At 46.1% G+C, this 12,533-nt stretch overlaps 1 protein-coding gene across 1 annotated transcript in view; it reads left to right on the top strand.

Moving 5' to 3' along the window:
- ADCY1 (adenylate cyclase 1) overlaps positions 1 to 12,533 on the top strand; it is a gene marked incomplete at its 5' end in the record, with an annotated part of 246,252 nt that overhangs the window by 160,025 nt on the left and 73,694 nt on the right. Inside the window, one exon of the mRNA XM_004708178.2 lies at positions 1,476 to 1,631. Coding sequence (XP_004708235.1) covers positions 1,476 to 1,631 — 156 coding nt within the window. The remainder of the gene's footprint in view (positions 1 to 1,475; positions 1,632 to 12,533) is intronic.

Below are 12,533 nucleotides of genomic sequence, written 5' to 3'. Positions count from 1 at the left end.
CCTGAAAAATGTGCAAGACGTAGCTAGCTTTCCACGGGCTGGCAGGGACAGGTGACTGCTCTCCTTAAGGAAAGGGGATACAGAAAAAACCCTGAGTAGAATTTACTGTGAGTGTGCCTCGTTAGTGTGCCTATTGATGAGCATAGGCAAGGCATGTATGCTGTCATGTATGTACACGCATACATATACAAATACATGCCCCTACATACATGTATACGTACATGTCTCTCATATGGGTATGTGCACATATATGCTCAGAGAGGACTGCTCAGGTAACGGGGCCTAGGTATAAAGACATAAGGGAGGAGGAGAAATCACAGTGCTCCTTTATTTAAAAAGTATCACCCCCAACTTCCCAAATCAAATATATGCATATCTGTATATGTTTATATTCTAAAATAGTCTAGAAGGAAAGCTCTGAGGTAGGTTCTTCTGGTCTCTGGGCAGCTCTCCTTTCCCGTGACACCCTGTGCCTTCCGGGGCTGGTTAGCACAAACAGCCGGAAGGAGGGGTCTCTGGTGTCAGAGTAGCACTGAGGCACCCGGACCTTCGGGGACATGCAGGAGCCCCGTCCATAAAAGCCAGGTGAGATGTGGGTGGAGCTCCTGAGGACTGCCGGAAGACTGTGGTGGAGGGCAAGTGTGGGTGAGTCCAGGTCCCGATGGTTGAGAGAAGCCATGGAGGTGAGTTGATTCATCTTTGGGGGTTCACAGAGATGAAGTTTGGGGAGGGAAGAGAGAGAATGCTAGATGCTATTAGGGGCATTGTTTTGGCTATTTATCTTAAGAATTAGCATTCTCAAAGGCGGAGGTAGGAGTTGTGTGACTTCCAACTTGTCCCGTCTGTGGGCTAGGAAGATTATTAAGATAAGGTGACCAGATATCCCGCTTTTGGCGGGACAGTCCCGACTTTTAACAATTTTCCCCACATCCCACGGCGTTTTAAAAAAGTCCCGATTTTTGGAAAGAATGCACGACAAGCTAGGGTATACGGTTTTTGACTGCCATGTGGCTATTTCGCCAGGATATGAGTTTTATCAATGGTGTCCCGCTTTTGTCCCACTTTACCAATATTAAAATCTGATCACCTTATATTAAGAACTAAATAGACTTATTGGGGGCATGAAGTGGTATTACACTGACCCAAGTCCCATACTTCCCTCTGTTCAGCCCTAGGCTCCAGAGGCGTCCCTGTGGTGTTTAGTGGTGTGTGGTATAGTTTGGAAATGGACTGCTGAGAAATATCGGGTTGTCAGTTTGTATATACCTGTGTTTCTAGCATACCCAATTGTGCTTAGGTCTTAGATTTGGGATCCTGATGTCTGGATTCTCTGCGGACACCTGAAGGGCTGACTTCAGGCACTCTGGTCCCCTGCTAGCTGTGTGCCAATCACAAAATCCCCAGCAAAAGAGTCGGTGCATATTCTGCCTTTTAAAAATCATATTTCTCTTTGCTATCATATCTTGTTTGGACAGATATTTCCAGGACTGATTCTCTCCGATATAAAACCAGCCAAGAGGATGAAGTTCAAAACGGTCTGCTACCTGTTAGTGCAGCTCATGCACTGCCGGAAGATGTTCAAGGCCGAGATCCCCTTCTCCAACGTCATGACGTGTGAGGATGATGACAAGGTAGGAGAGCTCCGGCTGTATCCCCTTCCCACCTTCACTCCGGGCTCCCTCGACGCGTCTGCTTGGCCTCCTTGAAAGTCTGCAGAGCTGGTCTCTTCAGACTCTTCCAGGAAAAACCCTGTCGTTCAACATATGTGAAGTTGAGTCACATGTTTTACACACGCCTCGCAGTTCTGAAAGGCTATTCGGCAGAACACTGGCCCTGCTGGGTGCTCCGCAGCAGGAAGGCAGGCCGTGGCCTCTTGTCCCTGCATAGGTGACACTGCAGGCTCAGCAGGACATGGGGGAGGCCAGGGTGTGCTAAATCAATCTGTTCACTTTGTTTAACCTCACACCTCCTAAATTTATATGATTAATAAAACACCCTTTTCCCCAAAGCTTATGGAGCTAGAGCTCCTGGAACCAACACTCGGAAACTCTGGGCTCTGATTGCGAGGAAGGCCCTCAAGAAGATAGATGGACACAGTGGCTGCCACAAGGGGCTCAAACCCAAGAGCCACTGTGGGATCGTGTGGGCCCCAGCCGTGGTTCACTGTGTGGCACCGAGGGTAGGAAACGACTTGGTGGACCATAACAACAACAACAGAGTGTTGATTCCACTTTGTTCTGTCAGTAGTAAAGGCAGAAGGAAAATGATTGATCTTCACTTCCTCCAGATACCTCCCTGCATGCTGTAAGGTGTTCTTCACACTCTACTCAGCAGGGCTCAGTAGGCTCTCTCACTGCTCTCCTCAGATAGACTACTTCTCACCGGCCCTGGTGGCAGAGTGGTTAGGAGTTGGGTGTGATCCACAAGGTCAGCAGTTCAAAACCACGGGAGAACGATGTGTTTACTCCTGTAGAGCGTTGCAGTCTTGGAAACCCACGGGAGGCAGTTCTACCCTGTCCAGTAAGGTCGCTATGAGTCAGCATTGACTCCAGGGCAGTGAGTGAGACCACTTCTCAGATTAACAGGATTTTGAGGGTGCCCCCTCTCCCCGCTTCACTTTCCTGCACGTTTTCTGACTAAGGACCATCTCTGCCAAAGATCTGATTTCTCGGGAATCCTCCTAGGGGTGAGCCCCAGCACAGGGGAGCTTGCAGAGTGGGACCTGCAGGACCATGAGGCTGTGAGGGAGAGGGCAGGGGAAGGCAGGCGGCTGAGGCTGTGGCAGGGCTGAGGAAGGTGTCTCGGTGACCCAGCGCTATAACGCAGCTCCGACAAGTGGGTGACTCCACCCTACAGAAATTATTTTCTCAGTCTGGGGCTGGTTCCAGGGGGAACACTGTCTCTGGTCAGCTTACAGTTTAGGAGGAAGGTCCTTGTCTCTGTTCAGTATCTGTTGGCCTAGTGGTCTTTGGAGATTTACATGTGTTTTGCTATTGATGTTAACCTGGGTATTGATGGTTTCAGGCTCAAGGACCCTAGGTCCAAAGGATACTTTCTAAAATAAGATGATCGAGGCTGTACCCCAATGTCCCCTTTTGGAGGGAGTTGAATCCATCCCTTTTTGCCCCTTGGGCCACCTTTGTGAGGCCCAGCTAATCTTCTCTCTTGAGGACCAAGGAGGAGATGAATGGAAGGGGGCTAAATGGAAGGGGGCTGTGGGGTGGGTGGGACAGTGTAGGGAGTCAGGGACCCTGCCTCGTTGGGGTTTCCTTTTATCACCACCTGCCTCCAGCATGGGACTGCCTGGGCAGTTAGTGAAGACAATTCCAACGTGGGAATAAAAGGGGCCCTTGTGGGAAGTTTTGACCATGTGAGTAGCATTTGGATAATATACAGACTGGGACCTAGCAGGGAGCAGGCCCCAGTGCATGTGGCTTCCCTGGTGCTGCGGTACCGTGGACCATCAGCCACACAGGCTCGTCCTCCCTTTATGGCCTCACCCGAGCCTGGGGGTGACTTTACTGTGAACACTTTCTTAGCACATCTATCTCCCCTACTCTTGGTCTGATTTTTTTCCTTGTTTATTCTTGTCTCAAGACATAGCCCATGGGCAGCCATGCCAGTGTCTAACCAGGGCTCCTCAAACTATGGTCCGCCGGCCACATGCAGCCCGCCTAGGACAATTATCCGGCACACCAGGTGTTTTTGCCTCGTTTGTTTTTTTACTTCAAAATGTGCAGTGTGCATAGGAATTTGGTCATAGTTTTTTTTTTGAACTATAGTCCGGTCCTCCAACGGGTCTGAGGGACAGTGAACTGGCCCCCTGTTTAAAAAGTTTGAGGACCCTTGGACTCTAATCAAACTGGGCCCCGGAGATGCTGTTAGGAAGCACTGTGGTGGGCATAAGAATGTCCACTTTTCCAGGAGAGACTCAAGCCTTCCACTCACCTGGGGCTCAGGTTTTCTAGGCCCTACTCCTTTCAGAGGTGTAGATCTAATAGTTCGATAAAGTAAAACAAAACCAGAAAGTACTCGCTGCCCTCGAGTGGATTCCAACTCATAGTGGGTGACCAGGACTAACTTTAGGAGAGTAGACAGACCCAGTCGTTCCACAGGAGACTGGAAAGAGAGACTGGCCGTGGCTAGGTGGCAGTGTTACATAATGCATCAACCCAAATGTTCGCCACAAAAGATGCCGTCTCTCTAGCCCTTCTGCTCTCTTGACTTCGTCCCCTGGGAATTGTCTCTGCCATTGGCACTTACCTGCAGTGCACACTGGACTCCAGGTCACCTCCGAAAGACTGATGGCATTAAGGCTCCAAGGAGAAACACTCCTTGGAACCCTTACTTCCTCCCAAATTGTTCTTTCACCTGTACAGTTTCTTTTTTCTTTTATTCCTCCTTTCAGTGTTTCTGATTATAAAAGCAATTTATACAATGCAAAATTCATGAAAAATAAAACAAAAACTATCCATGTCTAGTCCCAGCAGCGCCCTTATAGTGCACTGGCACAGCTGCTGACTGCCAGCTCGGCAGTTTGCAACCTCTGCATGCTCCCCGGGAGGAAGCGGAGGCTTCCTCCTCCCGTAAAGATGTACGGGCTTGGCAACCCTCAGAGGCAGGACTGTGCTATCTCACAGGTTCTCAGCGATTTGGAATTGACTATGTGGCAGTTGAGCTTTGAGATAATCCCACCACCCCACCAAAAATTAGTATTAATATTTTGGTTCATGTAAACGTGTTTAATAAGATTGATTTGATGCTATAAAAGGAGTTTGGTTGCTTGTTTTCAGGTTAAAAATTTCCTTATATTATTAAATAGTTATCACAATTCTGGTTTTCATTTTTTTATTTTTAGAAATAATTAAAAAATAATTTTATTATTATTATTATTAGAAATAATTTTATTGGGGCTTGTACAACTCTTATCACAATCCATACATATACAATTATGGTTTTTAAAAGTGTTGCATATTCTTCTAGTTTGAGGACAAACTGTTTAATCAACCTCCACGGATAGTTGAGTCATTTCTTTATCTTTTTCTTTGATCAAAGTGAAAAATTCAGAGGAAAAATCTCGTTCATGAAGCTATGCTGCATTTTCAGTCAAATATCAAGAGTAGCCGATCTCTCAGGAGCCGAGGGGGCACCGGAGGCAGACTGCTGACTGAGCGCTTGTCCGTTTGAACCCTGCAGTGACCACTCAGGAGGAAGACTGGGGATGTGCCCCTGGCAAAATTACAGTGGAGAAGGCCCTGTCGGCCATCCTCCCCGGCAGTTCTGCTCGGTCACAGGGGTCCCCAGAGCACCTGGGACAGCAACTACCTTGGTCAGAGGTTTTCCTGCATATCACCCAGCAGGCCGTCAGATCCCTTCGCCCGCCTCGGTCCTTATGAGAATACTTTATCAATTTTACTTTCCTAGTATCTGTCACAGGATCCTGGGTGGTGTAGTAGTACCATGTGGGTCTATTGACTGCGAGGTCAGCAGTTTGAAACCACCAGCCGCTCTCTTGGGAGAAAGATGAGGCTTTCGACCCCTGTGAAGAGTCAGTCTCAGAAACCCTCAGGGCGGTTTGATCCTGCCCTGGAGACTTGTCATGAGTCAGTTTTGTTTTCGTTTTTCAATATCTGCCTTAGATTTGTCTCTTCTAAAATCTGTACACAGAAGCCTCCTGCTCACTCTTTTCCCCTTTATTGCTACTACTTTTTTGTCTTTATTCTTATACCTCAACATGCCTAATTTTGTTTACTTTTTAAAACTTACGGTAATAGGTACACAGGAAAAGTCAAAATCCTATCTATCATTTTATTTTTCCAGAAAGTAATTTATGTATGTGTCAGAAATTAATGCAAACAGGAGCACCACCCTGCCTTGTGTTGTGATTTTTAACTCAACAATAAATCTTACTTTCTTAGCAGTACCTATGAATCTGAGCCATTTTTAAAGTGGCCATCTGGCCTTATAATATTGTCGTATTAATGGACTTAGCCAGTTTCTTGTTCCTAGACAGGGATTATTTTTTTCTAGCTTCCCATATTCCTAAGACCTATCAGTGCTATGGACATCCTTTTTTACATCCTTTATCTTAGTCAACGTCTATAAGTATAACCAAGGGTAATATCCTTGCAGTGAAATTATTAGGTTAAATAGTGTGCATAGGTTGAATGTTGGATATGTTGCAAGTAACATCAACATGGACGCGCGGCAGCCTAATGCATAACAAAACTAAGCGTTGACTGCTCCCACCCAATGTTCATGATCTTTGACATGTGTGAGCTCATTGTTGTAGCTATGTGTCAGCCTGTCCCACAGAAGAGTTTCACTGGCCCTCTGCCTTACAAAGCCTGTTGACCTTGACTAGCAATTTGTGTTCTCTGATGGTGTGTTCCAAATAAGCAAGATGAAGTCTCACTATTCTCGCTTATCAGGATTAAAAAACAAAATAACTCACTGCCGTTGAGTCTAGCAGTTTGAACCACAGCTGTCCTAAGGGAGACCGACTGGACTTTCTGCTGCCACAAGGCGTGCCAGTCGGGGAAGCCCAGGGTGGCAGTTCTGCTCTGTGCTATCAGGTCCCTATGAGACTTGTAAGAATTCATCTGGTTGTATTTCTTTTTCAGACCGATTTTTGCGTTCCAGCAGTCTATGGGATGTTCAGTGGTTCTTGCTAGTACTATAGCTCTGACAAACCTCCCAGTTAATTCTTCTGTCTTGCTTTTCCATTGTGCATCTCCCATACGGACATGATCCATTGTAAGGATCATGGAGACATTCAAACCAAAGTCACTACCATGGGGTGGATTCCGATTCATAGTAACCCCATAGGAGAGTAGACCTGCCTCTTTGGGTTTCCACGACTTTAAATCTTTATGGGAGCAAGACCGCCTCATTGTTCTTCTACTTGTTAGCAAGTGTTTCCCCTGCTCACTCCCATCCACAACAGAGCAAAAGACAGACTTGCTTCCTTAGCCTTCATCCACACTGTTTTTGTTTTGTTTTTACCTTTTTATTATGAATTGAGGAAAGGTTCACAGAGCAGGTGATCATTTTACATTCATGGTTCATGAACCTTTTGTTTCAGCTCATCCATTACAATCCCTTTATTGTACCATCACTTAGCCCATTACCTTACTCCTTTCTGTTTCCATGTCTCCATCTTGCTTACCATATTTCCTCAGAGACTTCTAAGACCATCCCCACCCCTGCCCCGATGAAGCCCTCTGGCTCTGTCTTTTCATGTGAACTGAAATTGTTATTGCTGAGAAAGTGTGGCGTTGTATTAGTAGTTGATTGGTAATTGTAGATTGTATTGTTTTTAAGTACTCACTGCTTGTCTCCTGGTGTTAGAAAAATGTGCGTATGCAGTTCTCTGTTTGCTGTTAACGTCGCCCAGTGGAGGCTGGTTTGGGCTGGTGTTGACTACTTTCTAGGAATTATCACATGATCCAGGAGAGTGGCCGTGGCCTTTGCAGGAGGCTCAGGTGTGGCTGGCTCTGCAGGCAGTGTGGCTTTCTCTTGTCAGGTGCGACAAGAAAACAAACACCACCACCAACAGCAAACATCATATTTATTTTTTCTAAATAAGCAGGGAAAGCAGGCCAAGGAGAACGAGAACAAAGAATATAAGAACTGAAAAGGCAAGGCCAGTGAAAATAGGGGAAAATAAAAATTCAACAAGCAACACTTGGAAGGTAGAAAAAGAAAAACTTAAAAGAACATAGTTAAGAAAATAAACTAAGATACAAGAAAAAGAAAGAAGGGGTGGGGGGAAAGGAAAGAGAAATTGAAGAAAAGAAAGAAAGGAGGAAAAGAGAGATCCCAACCTCCACACTTACTGCCAGTCATCGACTTCCTCTCCGCGGTCCTTTAGGACAGGGTAGAGGGGCTCTTGTGGGTCCCAAGACTGTAACTTTTTACCAGAGAGAAGGTCACATCTTTTTCAGCAGCCGCTTTGCCTTGCTGACTTTGTAGTTAGCAGCCCAATGCATAACCACTTTGCCACCAGAATTCCTAAAAAAATTTGGAAATAAAAGCAATAGAGGGCAGCATGGGAAGGAAAGAACGTGGGGAGGGGCAGGAATTGGAGAAGAGAAAGCTGTGGCGGGCCGCATACCCAGTATGAGCCAGGACCCTTTATAAGTCATGCCATTCCTGAGGAGAGGTGGGATTGGGGTGAGGGGGAGAGACTGGTCTTTTATGGAATTCCTACTGGCTGACTGAGTTGTTACCTGGAGCCAAGCAAGACCCAGAAGCAGTGTGTGCAGGCTCAGAGGATGGCTGATCCAGGCCCTTGTTCCTGGTAGCAGCCCTTTTGGGTCCAGAGGGCAGCTGGAGACAGGTCAGGTCATTACAGAAGGAGTTCTTGCCCACACCAGGTGTACAGAGTCGGACGAGCTGTCCACCCCTGTATTTCTAGGGTCTACTGTGCAGAGCTCCCTGACCGGGATGTCCCGGGAGTCCCATCCACAGGGTGCAGCTCCAATGTCAAGTAGAGCAGGGCTGTGTGGAGGTTGTGGGAGGAGGCAACTGCCTGCTGGCTGGAGCCCGTGAGAGTGGGAACTGGCTACTCTTCTGGTCACGAGGATGGGTCGGGAACAAGAGAGGACGCACACTGCCTTTCTTATTGTCAGCCACCAGTGTGGGCCCTGGTGCTCGTTCTGAGAAAGCAGGATTATAAGAGTTTGGGGGGTTTCAGGATTCTGTTTTGCTGGAATTCTGCTTGCAAATGTTCAAGTTCAACGGACCTTGCCAGGCGAGCTGATAATTCACCCATCTGGCTGCTTTTGTTTCCCTTCTCCTGGTCAGTATTCAGTACACTTGTCAATGCTTTCCGTAAGTGCAAGGTCCCGGGATTATCATCCACATCTGCTTCATTTGGATGAAACGTATACAATCCTTGGATCTTTGGTTCATGTAATTGGCCTTTTGTATCTTTGGTCTGTGTAGTTTTGTCTGCCCAGTTGGCAATCACGCCAACCCCAAATTCCCACACTAACTTTGAAACGATTGCCAATATGATAGGTGCTATGTCTTCTGATTTCTCTGTTCAAGTCCAGCAGGTAATCCTCCATAGCTACTCTCTAGATCTTTTTGTTTTAAGTGGAGCTATACATTTACTGGGGGGAAAAATTTCCATCCTTAAATCTGAATTTAATGGGATTAAAATTTCAGCTTGCCTTTGGTCCAGCCTTATTGAAACAGTTTCTAATTTATTTTTAGATTTAATTATCTTGATCGATGATATGTTTCAAATAGTGGTCATTTTGTTTCTTCTCTTCCATTCTTTATTACACGATAGTAATTTAAAAAATCATTCTTTTTATTTCTGACTTTAATAACTTGAAATAAATATATTTTTTACTGATAACCATCACGGGTGTTTTGTTGTTGTTTCACATGATCACAAATGCTTAAATCATTTCAAGAAAATAGCTCCCTGACAGCATAGTGAATTAGGTGTCGTTCTGTTAACTCCCTGAAGTGGGGATGATCCTGTGTCTATCAGACCACTGACTTGAGTGTAGGTTCCTTGTCAAACAACTCTGACCTGAGGGGAGGGTTCTGTGCCTACCAGCACCTCCTGATCTGAGAGATGTTCTATGTCTAGTACATCCCTGGCCTCGCAATCAGTTTGGACCAGACTGCTTCTATTTTGCTATTACGGCTTGCTTAGTGTATCACCAGTCATTCAATGCACATTTTAGTCAGTAGCTGGGGCAGGGATGAGAAGGGAAGGAGTGGGGAGATGCTTTCGATTTTCCTCAAACAACACTCTGCTTATAGCTCATTGGCCAGCTCCGGCTCCAAAGGACAAGGGCAGGGAATTGGCCATATCAAGGGTCAGCAAAATTTTGAGATAGAAGAGCCCATCGTGTCCCTCACTTCCTCACAACAATTACAAAATGATTTGAGAGCACCCTCCCTCACGAACCCTTGATGGTGTCGATGGGACCAGGTATAATTGGGCATCCAAGACCCAGAACAAAATCATACCCAATGTGAATTGGGGTGGGGGGAGGGAGTGGGGAGTGCATGGAGTGGAGACCCAAAGCCCATCTGTAGACAGTTGGACATCATCTCACAAAAGGGTCACAAGGAAGAGATGACCCCAGTCAGGGTGCAGTATAGCACCTGTGAAGCACACAGCTTTCCTCTAGTTCTTTGGTACTTCCTGCCCCCCAACTATCATGACCTCAATTCTACCTTACAGATCGGATTAGACCAGAGCATGTGCACTGCTGCGGATAAGAGCCTGCAACACAGGAAATCCAAGATAGATAAACCCCTCAGGGTCAACAATGAGAGTAGAGATACCATAAATATATTTTTACAAACAAGCGAAATCACCCTTATCTGAATAATATCCTTTAAAATTTTATAAATTAAAAACTATGATAGTTTCATTTTCATTTAACCCCAGAGCCACATGTCCTTACGAAAGAGCCGCCATTTGCTCAGCTATCGGCCATATTATTGCCTCCATTACTAGAGAAGAGGGCCCTTAGGTGGATGTTGGGAGGCAGTAGCAGGCACTGGTACACTTTCATGTCAGAGACCTTTGTAGCTGTTGTTCCTGAGAAGTACTTTGTGAATTGAGGCTCTTTTTTTTTTTTTAAATCATTTTATTGGGGGCTTGTACAACTCTTATCACAATCCATACATATATCCATTGTCTCAAGCACATTTGTCCATATGTTGCCACCATCACTTTCAAAGCATTTTTCTCTCTACTTGACCTTGGTATCTACTCCTCATCCCCCCCCCTTCATGAACCCTTGATAATTTACAAATTATTATTATTTTTTCATGTATTGCACAGTCTGATGTCTCTCCCCACCCCCTTGTCTGTGGTTCAACCTCCAAATTTTCTTCCCAAAGACTAACTTTGCTAGATTAAGCCTTGATGGCTTTCTTTTCAAAATTGGAGTAGAGTAAAGCAGTGCTTCTCAGACCTGATGCTACCCGCCTAGTGGTCTATCATGTGTTTATAATGAGTTCCTGGCAGTGTTGAGGCTGAGGGTCAGAGAATACCAAGGATTCGAGCTCAAGGAAGTGACGCCTCAGATTTGGAGGGAGACTAGAATATGTCAGCCTAAGTCAGAATGCTTGAGAACCAGAGTGTAGGAGGGAAGAGAAGCAACGTGAAGGCCACAACCACACCAGTCTTTGGCATCTACTCCCTAGCCAGCACACCCAGTCTGGCTTCCCTTCAGGCCTCCCCAACAGCACTCTCAGTGAACAAAGCAGATGCCTGCTGGTCTCTGGCTCTGTGCTGGCTAATGTGCGAGACGTCTGTGTCCCAGGAACACTCTTCTAAGAAGACTCCCTTTTGCCTGATGAGGACACAGAATGTGGAAGTAGGCACTTGATTTACTGAGGATGAACGAGATGGGACGGGATCTTGTGAAGTCTGAGAAACAATCCCTGGGGCTTATTCTACTCAGTTTGGTTTCTATACAATAAGTATATGAGTAACAGTGGTAAGACCCAGTAGTGAGGAGGCCCTCAGTGCTAGGGAATGCGCTCTCTCAGAGATACATGGGTATCGGATTCCCCAAAGAGTGCTATCTGTTGTCAGCTGCTGTCAGGCCAGCTCCCCACACATGGTGACCCCATGCACAATGGAGAAAGACACTTCCCAGTCCTGTGCCGTTGGCCAGTTAGTAGTCAGACCTTTGTGATCCACAGGGTTTTCACTGGACAATTCTTGGAAGTTGATCTCCAGACCTTTCTTCCTGGGGCCACCAATATCTCCATTTGACCCATGAGGAAATTGGTACCGAGAAAGGTCAAGACACGAACTGAGGCAGGCAAGCTCCTGAGTAGCTAAGTGAGAACTCACCCAACCAGTCTGGTTCGTGAGTATCTGTGCTGAAACCACAACCCTGCCCAAAGCAGAGCAAAGAAGACATTTCGAGAGTCAAATGCCACTTCAAAAGGAGCAAGACTTTTTTTTAAAACCTCCATTCTGTATTGTTTTATAAGAAAATTTATATCTGTTGTCACAACGTAGAGAAAAGCATAAGAAGAGGGGAAAAACTCTGTAGCTCATCACCAGTGTGCCAATGGTTAGCACCGCGACATTTTGCAAGAGCTATTGTTTGGTCATTGGACAAGTGTCCCAAGAGACTCTAAGATGCATGGTGACTATATAATGGAGGTATGGTACGGATCTGCAGGCAGTGTTTTAGATTCTCTCTCTCTCTCTCTCTTCCGCTGCTCCGTGTAGAGGGAAGGCCTTCAGAACACCTGAAGGTGTTTCTCTCTGCGGAAGACCCTTAGGCCTCGGACGTGCTGCCCCTCACAAAATGCCGAACTAAGACACCTCTGTAATTAAGGTCCCTGCCAACATTTGCCTCCAACCGAGATGTTCTACACTGCAAGACAGGCGCCTCATGCTTCCACACAGACAAAAATCATCAAAATTAAGTTTCTGGAGTAGATGAATGGGTCTTTAAAAAGTCTGAGAAAAAGGCTAACGTCTTAAAGGAAAGAAAGGGGGGAAAAACCTCTCCTATTCTCCAGAGTGA

Source organism: Echinops telfairi, unplaced genomic scaffold (genome assembly GCF_000313985.2).
Source record: "Echinops telfairi isolate 266 unplaced genomic scaffold, ASM31398v2 ScPeMD7_7;HRSCAF=31, whole genome shotgun sequence".
Lineage (NCBI taxonomy): Eukaryota > Metazoa > Chordata > Mammalia > Afrosoricida > Tenrecidae > Echinops > Echinops telfairi.
The sequence above is the reverse complement of the archived record's forward strand: the minus strand, read 5'-3'. Positions and strand labels throughout refer to the sequence as shown.